General features: G+C 38.7%; 2 protein-coding genes across 3 annotated transcripts in view; one reads left to right on the top strand and one right to left on the bottom strand.

Moving 5' to 3' along the window:
• The window catches only part of RNF13 (ring finger protein 13), a 49,159-nt gene extending 40,734 nt beyond the window's left edge, over positions 1-8,425 (bottom strand). The window contains exons 1-3 of one of the 2 annotated variants that reach the window (XM_067301527.1): positions 8,317-8,425; positions 7,885-7,955; positions 1,979-2,101 (exon numbers count right to left, since the gene is read on the bottom strand). In XM_067301527.1, coding sequence (XP_067157628.1) covers positions 1,979-2,101; positions 7,885-7,896 — 135 coding nt within the window. In that variant the 5' untranslated portion in view covers positions 7,897-7,955; positions 8,317-8,425. The remainder of the gene's footprint in view (positions 1-1,978; positions 2,102-7,884; positions 7,956-8,316) is intronic. The other variant, XM_067301528.1, reaches the window with a different exon arrangement.
• Positions 8,426-8,576: 151 nt separating this feature from the next.
• Positions 8,577-17,605, top strand: ANKUB1 (ankyrin repeat and ubiquitin domain containing 1). The gene is given in 8 exon segments (XM_067301512.1): positions 8,577-8,771; positions 8,858-9,259; positions 9,681-9,756; positions 15,220-15,333; positions 15,858-15,917; positions 17,211-17,471; positions 17,474-17,543; positions 17,545-17,605. Coding segments are annotated over 6 exon segments (627 nt in total). The 5' UTR covers positions 8,577-8,771; positions 8,858-9,259; positions 9,681-9,695.
• The last annotated feature ends 1,159 nt before the right edge of the window (positions 17,606-18,764 follow it).

The following is an 18,764-nucleotide window of genomic DNA, read 5'->3' as shown; positions in this document are numbered from 1 at the left end:
TAATCAGCTTTACAGTTTTGTTTTATACCAACTATGAGCTTCCATTTCAAAATAGAGGAATACTGTAAAGAACTTAAATTTGTGGAAGCTTTTCCTTTTTCCTTGTGTGATTTTTCCACAGCTCTATGAGATGGCTATCCAGTGGAGAATCCATACAATAAAAAACAGGATGTATGATAAAATTTATTTTCATTTTAGATAAGAAAGTTAGTTTCCTGCAAAAGTTGTGAATTATATAATAATTGACTTGAATGCATATTAGTTGGTTAATATTAAATAGTTCAATGACTCAAAAATATTTCTTTATTTATTGTTTCAGCTGCCAAACACAATAATCAAAGGATCATGTTTATTTCAGAGTGATACTACCTCTCAATAACCAGACTTAGACATGGGAACTCAAACTCTAATTCAAAGACTGACACTTTCATGATTAATCTCGCTCCTTTGAAAGGAGGAAAATTTCAAAGGAGCTCCCTTCTGACAGACTTTTATAAAATTAGGGAAAAAAAAGGTGGAAATGAAGCAAACTTCAAGAGAAGGGGGTTTGTTTTGTGTAATGCATCTGCTTCATACAACCTTTCCTTTTTATCTTCCATTCAAAAAGCACACAGCACAGCTCTATGCCAGTAAATTGTCTTCCTTAATCCTCATCTCTCACTCATCTATCATTTTGAAAATGTTGTTCTTGTATTTCTGTCATGTATGCTTTCCCCTGAACCATCTAGCTGGCCCCAACTTGTGCTAGGAGTCAGTCACAAACCTATTTATTTTTATTCCATATTAAAAAAATAACCAGTCATGCTTCATACACACAAAACTGAACTTTATACAAACATAACCCTTGATTTGAGGCTGCAGCTGTATGAGAACACAGAAGCATAAACATATACCTAATTCAGTAGGGAAAGAAAGAATTTATTTCCTTGGAGAACATAAAATTTTGCCTGGATTTCATTAACCCATGAAGACTTCCAAAACTATAAGCTGTCTATATGCCTTCAATTTCCCAATTGCATATGAAATAGCATGCAAACATTTCCTTATCTTCTGCATATCTCTCGAGCATTCCACTGGCTCCTTTTCACAACAAAGTTTTAATAAGTGTCCAGTTCATCCTTTCATTCCTACCTTAAAGGTATTTTCATAATAGATCTGTAATTTCCCAAGTATCCTAGAATGAAAGACACTTTTCTATTTTCAGATGGAATTATTTTCGAACACAGTGCACACAGATGCTTAACCACATTAAACTAAACTTTCAGAATGATCTTTTCTTAAGTATGTTTTTTAAAATCTTCCCTAAGAGAGGAAGTAAGCAAGCATAGAAATTAGTTTTCCTATGAAAAGAGGAAGCAGGGGCTTCATGAGAGAGGAAGAGGGGAAAAAAAAAAGTCAGTTTTACAGTAGAAAGCTAGTTTAAAGTTTCACTGTAAAATGGTGATGACAGTATAAAACAATAAAACATTTATCTGCATTGTTTCTTAAAATTTTTATCTACAAAAAAAAAAAAATCTAGGTCTAACATGTACAAAGACTTTGCTTACAAGGACTCTGACCCAGAACTAGCTTGTACTAATCACAGGAGAATTATTTTACTTACTTTATTTATATAAAGCTACCCTACAAAATGGCATCCATCACTAAAAGTTAAATTGCTATCTAAAGCAAATAAGCACAGCATTCTTTTAACAGGGTTGTAACATGCTATAGATGTCTGGTCATACTGGAACTCTGTAAGCAACTTTAACAGAACTAAGCACTTTCACTATCATGGTATCTGAGCACACATCATTTGTAAGCTCTTTTAAAACGTACAATTTATTTTCACACTGAATGCAAGTGTTTAGGCAATTCCACTCCAAACAAGCTGCTATAACATTTACCGCATCATGTGATTCATTATTAGAAAAGTCTGAAATAAGATTCAACTTTATAAAAGATTTCATCTATGTATAGAGAAATTACTTATACTTACTGCTAAAATATCTGCCTCCACTGGTAAAAGATTCAGGAAAGCAAATAACTGAACTGTCAAAATAGTGTATATCTGAGTGGCAGACAACATCAGCATTCCTATTGACAACAGCATATTTAATACCTGCAACAACAAAAACAAAAAACAAAACAGAGTCAAGACATACAGCAAGTATTTTTCATTTTACTGGGCTCTATCAGTCAGGTAAAACTTATCTTCCAAAGAAGTATGCAAAAAGATATTCTATGTTTACTTTTGAGAGACAAGTAATATTTAATTTATATAGTTATTTTAGAGGTAGAAGTCCCTTTTGCTAAAAGCATGCAACCCACATGGGAATGCATGAATAAAGCCCAAAAATGATTAGAGTAGCACTTCAAAAAGCTTTAGGCAACATGTGGCTATGCAAGCAGCATATAGGAATGAACATTTGCATGATGTATATGCTAATCATCCTTAGACATTCTTAATTTTAATCATCCCTTCTTCTACCATAAATCCAAATCACCCCAGTTCTTCACAAACCTAGAGTAATTCTACTACAAGCATTTATTCTAAATATATACTTGGAAAACCACTGTGTTAGCAGCAGGTAACAAATAACAACTAATTCTATCAACTTCAGTGAAATTCACAAATATTCCAATATAACTCATGACCTGGACAGCAGTGGGGAATTTAGCAGATTCAGTTTCCCGTAAAGTGTATTCATTTTTTTTTGAGACCCTTAAAAACAAGAGCATATATATTCTTTAAGATATTCTTGCATGTGTTTCATGAGTTCATTAAAAGGAAGTTAATTCTACTTTGTTAAAAAATTTCCATCAAAACCAACAGCAAAAAGCAACAACTTTTGTCTTTTGAAATAGAGGGGGCTTGTTTTCTAACAGAAACTGCTCTTTAAAACTGTGATCTGACATTAATCAAAGCAAAACAGAAAGTGAGGCAAGAAGGTGGAAGGAAGGAAAATGATCATTTTGCTATTTTGCCTTTGCCAGGCAAAGATTTTTTTCATAAAAATATTTAAATACAAACTAAGGGCCTGAAATGAGCCTTGTATGAGCAATGATCCCTGCATTCTTACTGAAGTCATTGAGAGTATCATGATAAGCTCTCAAAAGTTTTGCATCAACAAAGGAGCACTGAAGTCCTTCTCAACTGTAACACATACATTAACTGCAACAGTAGCAGATCTCATTCCATAATCTCTCATATCAAAAGCTGACCAATTTTACAACACCCACATCTTGCAGCCACAGAATTAGGCTATTGAATACAACATAAATGTTAATGTTTGAATTTCAAACATCTCCAGCAAAGATAAAAGTTAACACTTAAAATATTAATCCACTGTATTGCTCAGCTTGGAAAATCTCGGTCTTATTTGAAATTGGCTATAGATTAATTTCCACTTGTCTTTTTCAAAAAGTTATTTTTCTGGCATTAATGAGAAACTGATTCTAGATAAAAATTCTAGGTAAAAATTCTACTAGTTAAATTGCAAAGTCAAGCATCCAAAAATTGGGGGAGGGAGAAGTTTCAGCCTTCCATATAATCAAATTATTTCTTTTAGTGCATGTCACTCATATACTGAATGAAGCAAGGTCTTGCAGAGGGAAAAAAAAAGTATGATTTATTAGACTATAATCACACATACACAAAAAGGCAAACTAAAGTTGCACAAGTAGCCATAAAAGTAGCATTTCCCCAATTCTGAGTCCTTGACTTTCAATATAAACAGTATCTCTTAATACATTCTTTAGAAACTTCTTAATATTTCTGAAGGGGTGGAAATTTCTTTATATGTACATTACACAGCATGCAGAGATGTGAGGGTTTGAGACTTAGTCCTAATCTGTGCTGCTGAGAAATGCTCTCTTGAACTGCAGAACTAGTTAGCTGACAGAGGGATAGAGACTCCCAGCGAGGAATGAAGTTTAGATAAGGATCCTGGTTAGCTGCCCATCCTATCATCCCTCATTAGCTACATGTAAGACTTCTGTTCTGTCCTGTGCTCCTGAAGCAAATGCTGGATTAATGCCATGCCAAAACAAACAAACAAAAACATTAGACCACTGCTTGATTTCTCTACCTCTTTACTTGTATTACACTTTCAATTTTTCCTTTTCAGATGTCATGTGCCATCAATTTTATTAAAACAGAACTCAACATTAACGTACAATTTCACCAAATTGCTAGTATAACATGTTCTGCATCAATACTCTGTATGACTCACAAAGGCAACAGCTAACCTTCATGAGCAGTTTATGAGCTTGTAACAGTGTACCGACTTGAGAGATTTGTTTTCTAAGTTTACATTACAAAAGAATAAATTTTAACTATGTTTTAACCTAGACCATTTAGTAGCATCTCCTCCATGTACAGAACTTGAGACAACAACTGTTCATTTCTATACATCATGCTCTTACAATCTGACTATACTCCTAGTAAAGTCCAATGGGACAGCAACAAGCACACAAACCTGTATGGTAAAAACTCAATGGGATCGTCAAATGGGAAATGGACTAATCTACTAGATTGGTCTATTCTTTAAAAAGAATAACAGAGAACTCTTTCATGTAGCAAATTTATTCCAAACAAAACTACCAACCAAGTGAGGCAACACATTTTAGTGCTTAAACAAATACTTTTTGTTTTTCTTTGGAGAGGCCTGTCTTAACAGCAAATAATCTCTTTAGATTAAGAAATTAAGTTAATGGAGAACTACCCTAACTCGGCCTCCCACAACAGCCTTTAACTTACTAACTTGGGATATAGTGAGACAGGAGTGTAGTCTGATCATCGCTAACTCCCAGAAAATCTGTGGCATCGGGAATAGGCCCATGAGAGTGTTGAAAGTCACCATTAATTAGAAGCAGCAGAGGGGAATTTCCCCTGAGCTCTCACTTCTAAATACTTCTCACTATAAAAATACAACCTGAAGATGAAGATCAGGACCTCTGTTCTCCACTGAGAAGTTACAGTCAGCACAATTTCTTTTTTGCACTGTTACTACAGGCATAATCCAGTCTTAAAACAGCCAATGACTAGCCATCTACAGAGGAACTTTAGATTCCTTTTAGGATCAGCTATAACATGATTATGAACAGGCATTCTCTTAAGAAAATACAGATACATTACTCCCCTCATAAAAACTTGCACCTAAATGTAATCTAGCCATAAAATCCAACATTCAAAATTCCAACACATACAACAAAAACCACGCGATCCAATACATCTCCTACATCATAGTACAAAACAAGTAACAGTTAAGCCCTACAGTCATCATGAAATCTAACCAACTTCACTACTGAATTTTTAAAGGGCCTGCTCGTTCACAAATGCATTCAAGTCTCTCTGGCAATACTTGTGGTTTCACTGTAAGAAATTAGTTGAAAATACATGAAATGAAAATAGTGGTAACACCCTTACACAAAACAACAGCAAACACACTGGATCCAATGCTGCAATAATAGTTATTAAAAAAAAAAACACAGATACAAAGTTTTAAAGTAGATGGTACAAGTCTAATATTACTGTTCTCAGACCACCTGGATCTCCTCTAACTTTTTTCATTAGAGGAATTCAAAGTACTTCACAGTTAAACTTAATTAGGTTGTCCAAATCATTTGTATTACTATTCAAAACCTCCCAGTCAAGGTTTCTTATTTAAATGCTTCCACATGGAATTTTTTTTTCATCTCACTGTAGGGATTTCATTCTGAAAATCACAGTTTCATTGACTCAACCAAAAAATCACAGACAAGACTACTCCATTCTCTTTTAGAATCAAGGGAAAACCTAAGAATGCCTAACTTCTTTTCCTATCCTTTGTGTTTTAAACAGAAAGCATTTTGCATGTTCTGGGGACCTCAGCATTAGTTACAGCAAATATTATAGGGTTAGGTTTGATTTAAACTGGCACTGATATGAAGATATTTAAAAATCAATACTGTTAATGGGAGTTAACAGTTGATATTTTCCAAAAGCAGTTCTTGTGATTCTGACTTGGTTATTCTGACATGTGATACTTTGTGAAACTTTCAGCTAGTTAGCAGAACAGAAGAAATTACAGTCATGCAAACCTGCCTCAGATTAATTACGAAATCCATGAATTTTTATTTCTAAATTAGGATGTATTAGTTCCTCTCATCCATCTTCCCTAACAAAGAGGATTCTGTGAAACTGGGAGGGTAAAGGGCAACCATTAAAAAAAATACCGTCATTCTTTACTATGCCAGAAGTAGCAAAGCAAGAGACTTGAAACTGTCACAGTATTTTATCCAATACAGTTAATTCAACCCACACCTTGCAACATACAAAAAGCATTAAAATAATACTAGGTGCTCAAAGTTAGAAAACACCAGAATTTGAGTTGTCCACACAAACAACATGCATATATAGCGTGGTCTTCTCCATAAAACAATTGCATACAATCAGATTCTTCTGGGTCCAAGAACTATTGCCTCAAATGTAAACAAAAAAGCCTTTCAATTCCTGAAGTTGTGCCTCATTTGTAGACTATAAGTTGCCTCATTCAATGAGGAGTATAGAACACAGAAACATAGTGGTATGTAATTAAAAAACGTTGTAAATCACACAAAAAAGTCAAACTACAAGCTTAATTAATCTTAGGCATTTTACATATGATTATCCTGACTCTATGACATTATCTTTCTTTTAGGATTCTCCTTAAATTACTCTGGGGGGTTGAGAGGGGGTTTTTTCTTCCCATTTTGCATTCTAGAATTCAGAAAACAAACTAATCTTAGGGAGACACACACTTCAGTCATAGGACTGAATGGGATCATCAGTTCAGAACCAGGGAGGAGAAAGTGTGAGATGTGCTGTACCACAGCATATGTAATAGCAGTAAGACAACCATAAAACAAATATACTAACCTAGAATACAGTAGGCAAGGTATTTCCCATAAAGATAAGGAGGCAGTAGTATTGTTGTACACACAATAAAAAGTACCTTTCTGATTACACTTTTTAAGGAATAGAAAAGCATAATGAGTCTTCTCACTTCAAGATTAGGATGGCTAAATAAACCAGATACAAGAACTACCAATACACAATAGATATATGTCTGCTGTGCCAGATAACAATAACTCTTTGCCTATCTCTTAATATATAGATTGTATCATTTGTATTAATAATAAAGGACTACAAAATACAGAGTGTATTTAAACAGAAGTCCAGTGGCTCCCAGACCAGAATATTTTACTTGAGGGATGAAAGTTTTCTGGACAGAGTCCCTGAATCCTGTCAAAAACACTAGTTTCATTCCTGCAAACATGAAAAAGCCTTGGGAAAAAGTTTAGGACAGATGGCCCAGAGAAACTTCTTGTTTTGGGAAACAGAACAGACAGAATACTCAGAGCTTTTGGCAACTGTCCTCAAGTACATAGAAGTACATATACATATATATGTACATCAAGTACATATAAACATCAAATTTTCAGAAACATACCTTGGTGAACTCAAAAACTACTCCCACAGCATAAGACAACAAAAAGTAATGCCTTGTCCCCACAGCTATGTTCATGCTTCAACTCTCTCAAGAAAACAGCTGTCCTCCTTCCCCCAGCATCGGCAAAAGAATCTAATTTGCATGTCTACATGTAAGAGACTGAAATTCTATTTCAGTACCAAATAGGATTACAGTGCTTACAGCAATCACAAACATCATACAAACATATTAAAACTGCCCTGCCACAAACTCAGTGACCAAGTACTTTGGTAGACTTGGTCTCCGTTTTAAAATATAAAAAAATCCAGAATTCCACAAGCAGAGAACAAACACAATTTACACAGATAACATCAGTAATTTTTACAAGCATCTCCAAAAGCCACAGTGCCTTTGACTTTTTGCATTTTGATGTCGTCACACCATTACTGACCTGAATCTCCATCCAAGACCTATCCACAGAACTGAAAACTGAAGCACGCAAGGAAACTTCAGTGTTCAGACCTGAAGAGAAAAACGACACAGAATTTTCATTTTTGGTGTTTTTTGAGGACTCAAAACGTGGACAGAAGCAGGTAAGATGCAGGATTTATTCCTCTCAAATTCTTTTTGTCTTTTTTAACAGTAACGCCGTCACCAGGCGCTGCGCAACCGCCATGGCGGGCACTGCGCCTCGCCGCCTGCCGGAGGCGGCCGGCGCGGGGGCGCAAAGGCAGCGGCGCAACCCCGCAGCGGGGCCGCGCCCGAGCTCTCCGCCGCGGCCCGAGGGCTGCGGGGCCGCCGCCGGCTGCCGCAGGCCGCGGCCCGGCCTCGCCGCCCGGCGGCGGCGCGAGAGGAGCCGAGCAGCCCCGGCCCCCTGACTCACCGGCGGGCGGGCGCGGCCCGGGACCGGCGGCGGCGCTGAGCGCGGACCTAGCGCGGGCGGCGCGGGGAGCCAGCGGCCGCGCCTAGGCCGACTCCATGACGCGCCCACCCGCCCGCAGCGCCTGCGCCTGTGCCACCGCGCCGGAAGCCCCGCCCCCGGCCGCGCGCGGGCGGAGACGCTGGCTCGGGCGCAGCCCATTGGTCGCTCGGGCTGTCACTCAGCCGGCGCCGCGGTCACGTGATGCCGGGGAGGGCCGGAGCGTAGGGCGGGAGCGCGGCGCGGGCGGCGCTCGGTGTCTCGCCGGTGCAGCTGCCGCTTCCCGTCACGGGGTGGCGGCCGCCGATCGGCGACCGCGGGCCGCGCAGGCGCGGGCCGGCGGGTTTCAGCCGGGCTTTAGGCCGCCCCGTGCTTAAAGAAGCAAGAGCAGCCGGAGAAATGTCGGCCAGGCCCCGAAAGTAAGGGGGGGGGGGGAAGGGGGCAAACGCTCCTGTAGCTGAGGTACCTGCTCTGTCACGCCGGTTAACACCTGTTTGTCCTTCAGGGCGGTCGGTGCCTGGCACTTAACGGAACGGTGAATGAGGGTCCTTTTCCTTCAGCATGCGCGTTCCGCTTCTACAACGTACCACGTGTGGAAAAAACGAACGCAGCCCTTCTCATCAGCTCCCTGAAGGCGGCCGCGAGCTCGCTGTCGCGCCGGCTCGTCTCTTCCCCGCGCGTGCCCTGGGCCTGCGCGCCCACGCTCTCTCCGGGCAGGGTGCAGCCCGGACGCGCGGGCCGGGATCCGGCTGCCCCACCAGGCACCCAGAAACCCCGTGAGCTGTCCGCGCTCCCGCCGCGCTCACCGGAGCTGGAGGAGCTTGGGTGCGCTGAGACTTTGTGCCTTTGCCAAATCGGCCGCGGAGTTCCCGGGTCGCAAGGTGGGGAGTAAACGGACACTTGTCAGGTCAGTGCTGTTTCACTGGGGAGCGGTGGTATAAGAAACACTGTGTTTTAAAGGCGTATCCCCCCAGAAGATGAGATGCAAGAGTATTTAATGCATTTCTGAATTGCTTATCACTGTAGTACTTGGCCACATGTAAATCAGAGACGCGCTTTTATCTTGCATGTTGGTTTGGCAGCTTGTGTTAACCGTTTGGATCTGTTTGGCTCTTTGTAATGCTCCGTTAAAATTTTTCCAATAATAGTACCAATATAGAAGGAGATATAGTAACTGAGGAAAAAGTGAACTAAGGAAAACATTCTGGGATTTTTTTTAAGTGTGCATTATGGTTTCTAGCTTACAACACCAAGCTTACCAATCAGGAGAGGCAGAAGAGAATAGTTTATCTCAATAATGAGAGATAATATCTGTATTTTCTTTCCAGTGTCATCGTGAGGTTATGGGCAGTATTGCCAGAAGATACGGTTCTTTCTATCAGCTACATTTATTATCATTTCAAGGTGAGCTGGGGAGCTAACATTCTTTACACTGATAAGTGGAAATAGCCTGTGTATATAAGTTTTTTTCTGAAATGTGTAAGATCAGCTAAAAGCATTTCACAACTTTGTTTATTTTCTGAATTCACAGTTGGCCTGTTTTTAAATGGTCATATCTAACATATGATGATTTTTTTTTTTGTTTATTTGCTCAAAGAGTATGTCATTTTTTCTTTCTGGTGTACAACAAGATTCCTGAGTGGATTGTGTATGCTAAGAAATGGGCTTCACAGAGATGGATCCTACCAGTTTTGTAGCAATAGAGAACTTTACAGTTTGGCAGCTGGAGTATACTTGCCCGCTTTCAAGCCTTTGACCAAATCCTTCTACAAATTTACACATTTCAGTTAGGTAGGTAGTATTGTCATATTACCTGTTCATTCATTTTATGTTTCCAGTCTTTGTTTTTATTTCTTTTTCCTTGCCATGTACACTGTGTGTTTCTCTGCACTCTCTTACTAATGATCTCGTGGCACAAAGTAAACAAGCCGCCATTTTCAGCTGATTATGATGATTTCTGGAGCTGATTAGTTATTGTATGTATAGACGGGGGGGGTTGTTTGGGGGGGGGTTACACTTTTTTTTCATGCATATTATCTCCTCCATATTCTTTCTCTTTTACCTTCTTCTCCCACAATTTTTATGCCTTTTCTTTCAAACTTCAATTCCTTTCTTTCACTTCAGACTTCTGTTTTCTAATCACCTTTATGCTGTGGTTTCAAAGTCTGTTACTGTACTGTGTTCCTAAAATATGCGTGCGCATATATATGCATGTCTCTGATTTCTTCAAGGTAAGTCAAAGGGTCTCTGATTTTTGATTTAAGCAAATTATCAACCATAATAGAGATAAGAAGCTTGTCTGAAATAAAATTAAATATAAGAGATAGGATATCCCTTCTAGGATTCATTTCTATACTATTTTCTGAAAAAAAATTCCATCAAAACTTTTCATTATATAATCAGTTATACCTGTGGCTTTCTTGAAATTCCATTTAGCTAACTGAAAACTCTTATGAGATTAATTGGCCAATTTGCCTGATGACAGGAGACAGTGTACATCTGTTATTCTACCAGTGTATGTATATTTGTTAGGAATTTTTTCTAAGTAGGGTTAAGGGATATATTGTCATAAACTGCAAAACCAGACTGTTGGCCAAGAAAAGAGTAGACGGAATTAATTTATTTTCTTGAGGTCTTAACCTTAATTGAAAGTAGAGGAAGACTTCAGTTTCCTGCAGAAAACTTAATATTGATCCACCAAACTTTGAGATTTGTAGAGATTCCTTATGTATCTTGGTAACCACAGGTGATGGAGATCCTAAGGGATGCAGCCTTTATCCTATTACCATGCAAGAACAATTCTCTGTGAAAACTTGATAGTCTGATAATTAAGTAGAGCTCCCACCCACTTTTAAATACTAGCTCCAATCTTCCAAGGTTGCTTACAGTTGATTGTTGATTTCAAACTACAAAAATCCATGAGTCTCATTGCAATTCAGAGATGATCTGTCAGCATTCAGTCCCTTCAGGCTGGAAATAACAAACTAAATGGAGAGTAAATATGATGTAGCAATAACTGGAAAGAACAGTAATCAATCAGCAAAATGGACCAGGTTACCAAGAGCACCAAAATTTCTTTTTTCTTAACAGAAAGGGGTTATGTTACACAATCGGTTTCTCTTTTTGCAAATCATAATATATTCTATGGCAGGGATTAAGTGCTGCGTGTAAGATAGAAGAGGGTGTCTAGAAATCAGAACTTCCAATATAGTGAAGGTACTGCTGTGCTCCTGACCTTGGCTAAGCCATCTGAATCTGTCTGCACTCTTAAACTTGCTAGTTCACATCTTAGAAATGGTCTAACTGTAGTAGCATGGAGTATCATATAGGTTCATTTATTCTGTAGTATACGTAAGTGCCTCCTTGCTTTGGTTTTCCCATCTATAACTGGGAGTCATGGTATTTCTTACTTCAGTCATAATACCTGAAGATCTTTTGTGCTCCTCAGATGAAAAGTATCATAAAGGCGGAGAATTGTCTTTTAGGGGCCTGTGCTGGGTAAGAGAGGAAATATAGGCAGGACACTGAAATTTGGTAAGATAAATCAGATCATCAGCTGAGCAATACGTGTACCTGCCTTAGACAGAGGTTGTGAGCAGGGGTAAAAGCTAGGAAGGGTACAAAGAGTTCAGATGAATGACTGAAGTTTGGAAAGAGTGGGTGAGAAATCAGCAACTGAGAAGGGCAGTTAGTTTCCAAATAATTTGATTTGGCTTCTGGTTATACCGTCAGAAATTGGTTTAATCCAAAATAGTCTTTAGTTATTGTTTAGGGGTACCAGTGAAGAGTCTACCCAGAGTGAAGTAATACTGTCCCAAGGTCAGGCATATGTGCCAAGCAGCAAACACCAAAATCTTTTCCTTTGCAGCTGGGAAAAAACATGGCTGGACTATCTGTGGAATGCACAGGTCAGATAAAACGTGATGCAGTATGCTGTGAGAAAGGGAGTTTCCTGAAAACGGTGGCAGAAGCCCATACTGAGTTTGCTTGGAATAGATTTTTGAGTCATTCTCTGATCTTAATTTGTCCCTCCAGCCCAATTATTGAAAAACATTAATGTTTTTACGAGCAGTGTGCTGAATATTGTTTACATTATGTTAGTGGATTTAAAATCAGTGTAGTTAATGTTAGCGCAATCACTTATTGCAATGCTCAGCTCAGATTAAATTCCTGCATATTTGTTCACTGTGAACATCTTTATTAATAATTCACCAGTAGTCGTGCTGGGATAATGAAGGGTGAACAGTGGAACCCAGTCTGGTCTCACAAGGCTTGCCAAAGGGACTCGGTGAATAATATGCAAGCCAAGACTGGAATCCACAAGGCCTTGCTGCACTCAGTTAATGAGTGTGCTTTGCTTCTTCCCTCTCCTTGACATCTAAGATATTTTTATTGCTTATGAATTATTAGTAAAGAAAACTCAGCAGAGGATGATTTAATCTTCAGTATACCAAGAATAAAAATACAATTTAGAGGGGTACATTAAAATTTGTTGAGAATAGCATTCATAAGGAAAACTGTCGCTTTAAATGCTGAAAAAGCAGCTGTCAGCAGGTCATAATACTGTGGTCTTTATCTTTCTGCATTGTATCCCATTGTTACTTACCTTTTAAAATAATGATCCAATAATGCAATAATATTCTGAGGAGTATATTACAAATTGATCATGCAGTGTATACTACATTACATTCTCAGAATTAGGTCCTTACTTCTCCATACAAAATGATTTGTCTGATAAGACAATAAACAAATACCACAGAAGTCTTATAATATATGCAGCCTTAAGCCCAACAGAGAACCCTAGTAAAAACTCTGCGTTGCAAAAATCTGCCTATTATCTGTAGAGGCATCTTGATAATTGGGATTTTCTGATAGTTCTAGTGTTTTGTTATCAGGAGAACAGAAAAGTGTACAACAACACGCCCGTGCTTATGTATACTTCATTATGCATACTTCCCCGAACCACCTTAGAAGGCAGTTTGTTTCTGGCAGAAAGCCATTTCTGCTTTGACACAAACTGACCAGTTCTGATACCTGTATCGTACCATTTGCCAGTATATTACACAGTGGATGGAATAAGAGAGAGGAGTAGCAAAACTGTCCATCACACACACACTCCAGTGATACACTCTTTAGAAAACAGTACCAGAAGATGATGCAGAACAGAACCAAGCCTGATATAAAGCCTGTAGCAGTCAATGGAAATGCTCATACTGACTTAAATATCTTTTCCCAAACAACTCAACACAGGGTAATAAGCAGTATGATTCCTTCTGTGTACGCTACACAGTACTTCATGTAAAATGCCTGAAGAGACTCACATGTTTGTTTCTTCTCAAGAGATAGGTGAATGTGCAAACATTGCAGAGAAAGCATAACAGAGGTTTGTAGAGACATTCTACATGGCTAAAAGGTAAATTAACACATGTTAAGCAAGGGGATCTGGGAATGCTCGCATCCTAAACATTAGCTCAAATACCTTGAAATGCTGGGGTTTTTACACTTTTTATTGTATAAATAGCTGATATTTTGCTGTTGCTGTAGATTCTAAGCTGTTATGGGGTGTATTCAGTAGTAACTGTAACAGAAGCACAGTTTTAATCTTATTTATGAATCCTTGTAAAAAATGCAGTAATCAATAAATGTAGTTAAATGCCAGATTGCTTTTATTTGATGACTCCCAGGGGTTTAATCAGCAGTACTTAAATTAAAGCTAAAATATGTGGACAACTGTAAGAATGGTGTAAGCATGACTAGTTTGCAGATACATGTATGAAGCTTGTGCACACTTACCTTAATACATGGTTTGCCGGCTTCTTTAGTGCATACAGAGGGGTGTTTTGCCTGTTTGCTTGGGCTAGAGAAACACTTTGTCTCCATGTTAGTGTTGTCTGTTATCATGAGGCTTTTGCTAGCAAGCATTTGCTTTAAAGGAAGAAAACCCTTTGCTTTCAGGGGCTGAATAACTGTGGCTTGTGTTGCTGTGCTATTTTTCTTGGGGTTTTTTGTTTTTTTTTATATATATATGAATGCTCAGCATATGCATTTTGTTAACTCAGGAAAGTCTCCAGAAACTTTTTTTGCATCATTTTGCAAGATGAGGATTTTTATTACTTTTGAGGGATATTGTGAATCTTTGACATTTCTTCAAACCAGACTAGGCAAGATACAAAACGTGATAAAAGTAAGAGGATAGATACTTATGCTTGACTGTTTCAGATGCTTGCTTTTTATATTTAGTTTCTGAATAAGTACAGGTAAAAACGCTAGCTGTTCATTGTTTTCCCTGATTGATCCTGAAAAGACTTTTGTTGTTTATTTTATACTATCTTAATCCAAGTTTCTGTGAGAGCTTTCAGAGACTTCTCCTGTATACTTAGGGAGATAAAAGTCTTTTTGTTTTGTTTTTTGCCTGGCATCACTTGGTTATCTTCTTGATGTAAATAAAGCAACTTAAAGTTCTCCTATTTGCATTTTGCTATCTGCTGCCAGTATTTACAGTGCAACTGCAGTGTTTCGATGACATTGAGATTAGTTACTTCTTTACTGCATGTATACTGTGTTTAGCACTGTTGTTGCTGTTGCTCAGTGAGGTACACACATTGAACTATTTATTATTTTTTATACAAGCTTGCTGTGACGATTTTTTTTTTTCAAAGGGGGTTGATATCTTCTCACAAAAAAAATCATGGAATTAAGGATAAGATCCTGGAGAATAAAAACCTCACTCCACTGGCCTTGCAGGAACCCATACTATACCTATTTCCCAGCCATGATATTGTAAAGCTTCCTGTAAATGTAACTGAGGTAGTCTAAAAGTTTTTATAAGCTGAAAATAAAATGAAACTGGAACATCTGTATTGGCAGGTACAACACTTCACCTGGATGTGTGGGATGGCTGGAAAGAATTCTTGACTGCATGCCTCTTAGGAAACAAAGTACAGCATTATCTGTCTGAGGAAAAGCCAGTACTTAAATATGGTAAGAAAATGCAATAAAATATTTTTCCACTCAGATTTTCCCAATTCTATTCTATTCTATTCTAAAACAACCTCTTCAAGAGCTGACTGACGTTGTTGTTCAACAAAATGAACCGTCTCCTAAAAGAGAAAAAAGCATGTTATTAGAAGAAGTTATGCATCATTTTAGTAATTAAAAATGTCAGTATTGATTTATTTGGGCTTGATTTAACATAGTAGGAATACATGTTCTTAGAAAGTAATTCCATTTGGATGTATGGGAATAGTAATGCCATCTCTGAAGGCTTGCATAAAGATTATGACTTTCTTATTAGCAGTTTAGAGTAAGTTATCCTTTCAGTCAAGCACTCCTTAAAATAGTCTTACAATATATCTGCCTGCTATTTGAATACATTCACCTGCTTTTCCTAGATTGGTAAAATAACATTTATTTTGCAGCTAGAATAGTAAAGGGAATAAGCAGCTTTTTTCCCTAGGCTAATATGTCCTTGGCAAATTTGCAACGCTACCTTGTGTATTTCTCAGTTCTTCAATGGCTGTGGATACTTCCTTACTACATAGTTAGGCCACAATACAGTGTGGGACCATGATTTAAGAACACAAAAATATCCTATTGCTGATCCAGTTGGTAAAGTTCCTCGCAGAGAAAGAGTATGGTGATAATATGATCCACTACTGCCTCCGTCTTCTGAATAAGTGACAAGACTGCACAGTTTACAATAGAGCTGTGAGAAAACCAGACAAGTTTGAGAGGTCTTTCTGCACCACCTCCCCATCCAATGCCGGGTGGAAACATACTTACCAAATAAATATGCAGAATACAAGTGTTAGAAATCTAAGCTAGTGCTGTCTTTTTGCGTTGGATCCCAGCTAATGGAATTGATTGAAGCAAAAGATTTGGAAATCCTAACCCAGTAGTGGTTTTGCACAATAAAATCTGTGCTGAGTTCAGACTACTTCTGTCAAAAACTCTCTCTCCAGCAATTTTGTACGACTGATAGTACGTGGCAATATCACGTGTGTCATCTTTTTCCTTTAGATGTGGGCAATGTGGCACAGGACCCCTTTGCAAGATCTCACTGCTAATATGCTGTGATACATAAAAGTGCTTGTGTTTGCAGAATGGATTTGAGTGGCATATTTAAGCAAGAATAGAGTAATCTGTACCAGGAGAAATGTAACAAATGATAGTACAACAGTAATAAAATTGTTACATTTAGAGTACCAAACATGGGATAGTGACTTTTAAATATTTATCTATGTCTACCTTCTGTTGATAGAAGAATAAACTACAGGCTATTCTGTTCCATAATCACCGCAGAATGGGTGGCTTTAGCAAACACAAGAACTATAATGTCAGATCTGCCCTTTCTTACACATTTTAACCACCATCTCCCATTCTGTAACTCTAGTGTTTTAATACTTTTCTTTTGCAGAAATTCAGCTCTCTGATATTCTTGCATTCTTTTCATTGGTTTTCATAATTCATTCAGTTTTCTTTCTTTTAAGGATCCTTTGCTCATGCTTTATACTTGAGTTTCAAAATGTTATGCAACTATGCAGTTCCTCAAACTACATGGATAGTAAATCTCTCTGCTTTTTGTGAAATCTCTTCTTGATGCTGCATAGCTATAGTGGGATATCAGAATATATTTTGGATATTAAAATATGATCATCAGTAAGTACATCCCTTCAGAAAAAAAAAAGTTGTATTTTACTTACATAAATGGGAGCCATATAGCCAAGCAAATCACTGAAATACTAAATTTTTAGATTTACATATTCTGCAGTATAACTGGATGGCTACTTAATGATACACATTTTTGCATTACCAGACTGAAAAGTAGTATCTGTAACTTCAAACTTTAATATTTTGTTAATCCCTTGTGACATTAAACAACTTTGGTTTTTTGCTTTATAATTTTTTAGTATATTTGCAGGTGTCAAAAAAATGTGGCTCTTTACATGGCAGCATTTGTGGCCAACTTGATCTTGCAGAATAAATCCTGCAACAGGGATTAGGACCTCGTGAAGTAGTTTGTGTCAATCCTTACAGACATTTGTGTGTGGAAAGGGAGCCTACAAATGTAAACAAATGCCCTGTTCATGCAGCTACAGAAGCAGGCCAATTAATAATACTGAGGCCATTGTCAATTATAGTGTAATATGCCTTGAATGCCAAAATCCAGCAGGACAAATTCCTCCTAAGATAAATCAAAAACAAACATAAGGACTGTGTTATATTTAGTTACCCAAGCGCGGGTTCCCACTGAACCTCTAATTTGTTTGTACAAAGTGCATTTTCCAGCAAACCATTAAAGACTTTCTACTAGTATCTGCAGAGTTGCAGTATGACTGGATGAAGTTAAACCATATGGAGATAATGTCAGCACCTACCATCTGAATATCCAGACTTGTACCATTCTGTCTCATTGAACCCTTCCCAAGTCTCACTGGTGAATCTTTATTTCACATGCCTTATTCTCCTTCCCTTGGAGATAGGGAAGGTACAAATTCTGCAAAAATGCTCTTGGATTAGTTATTTCCTGCTACTTAGCATTTCCTGTTGATGCCCTTAGTTAAGTTACATATAGTGTTCCTTATTTTTTCCATTGACTTTAGTGTTATGTGTTCTGTGTATAGAGATGACAATTTAATGCGAAGGATTCCACTAGTTGCGTTTTGTGAACTAAACTGGAATACTGGTACATGAAAAGGGGGACGGGGAAGGAGTTCTGCATTAAAAAAACAGCCATTTCATAAAATTAAATGTCTTGCCTTGACCTAGCAGGCCACGTCCATCCTAGTTTCTGGAAAACTCAGAAAAGTGATATATACCATGTTCAGTTTGAAATTATTTTCTGAAATACAAAGCAATAAAATCACATCTGCATGTGATGGCTGGCAGGGTAGGAAAAAGGAGGAGCGATCAGTTTGTGCATTTTGCTGCGTAACAATTTCCTGCCTTCCTGCCACTTTGGAGCTAAACGACAGCGGAATGGCCTATTCCACCCTTCTGTCTGGAATACCTCTGCCTAACAACTAAATACAGTGGAAAACCAACATCCCTATGAAATTTAAGCAGAGTTTACAAAAAATAGTAATTTCTCCTGTGCAGAAAAATGAAGTAATGGCGAATGGTTTTGCCTCTAAACCGGCTTTCCTTCCAGCGCGGGAACAGCACGTAACCTCTGCGGTACGGCACGTTTTACCCTCGCCCGTTGCCAAGGCGTCGGCGAAGCTGCTCGTTTCCCCCGCGGAGCGCGAGACCACGCGCTGTGGCGTAACCGCGGCGCGCAGCGATGAAACGCGGAAAAGAGTCGCTGCAGCAACGAGCCGCTGCCGGGGCCGCACCCGGGCCGCCCTCCCTGGCTCGCCTCACCCCGCCGCCGCCCCGGGACGCCCGCCCGGGCCCCGCCCCGCCCCCAGCCC

Source organism: Apteryx mantelli, chromosome 9, assembly GCF_036417845.1.
Source record: "Apteryx mantelli isolate bAptMan1 chromosome 9, bAptMan1.hap1, whole genome shotgun sequence".
Classification (NCBI taxonomy): domain Eukaryota; kingdom Metazoa; phylum Chordata; class Aves; order Apterygiformes; family Apterygidae; genus Apteryx; species Apteryx mantelli.
This window is presented reverse-complemented; position numbering and strand designations above follow the sequence as displayed.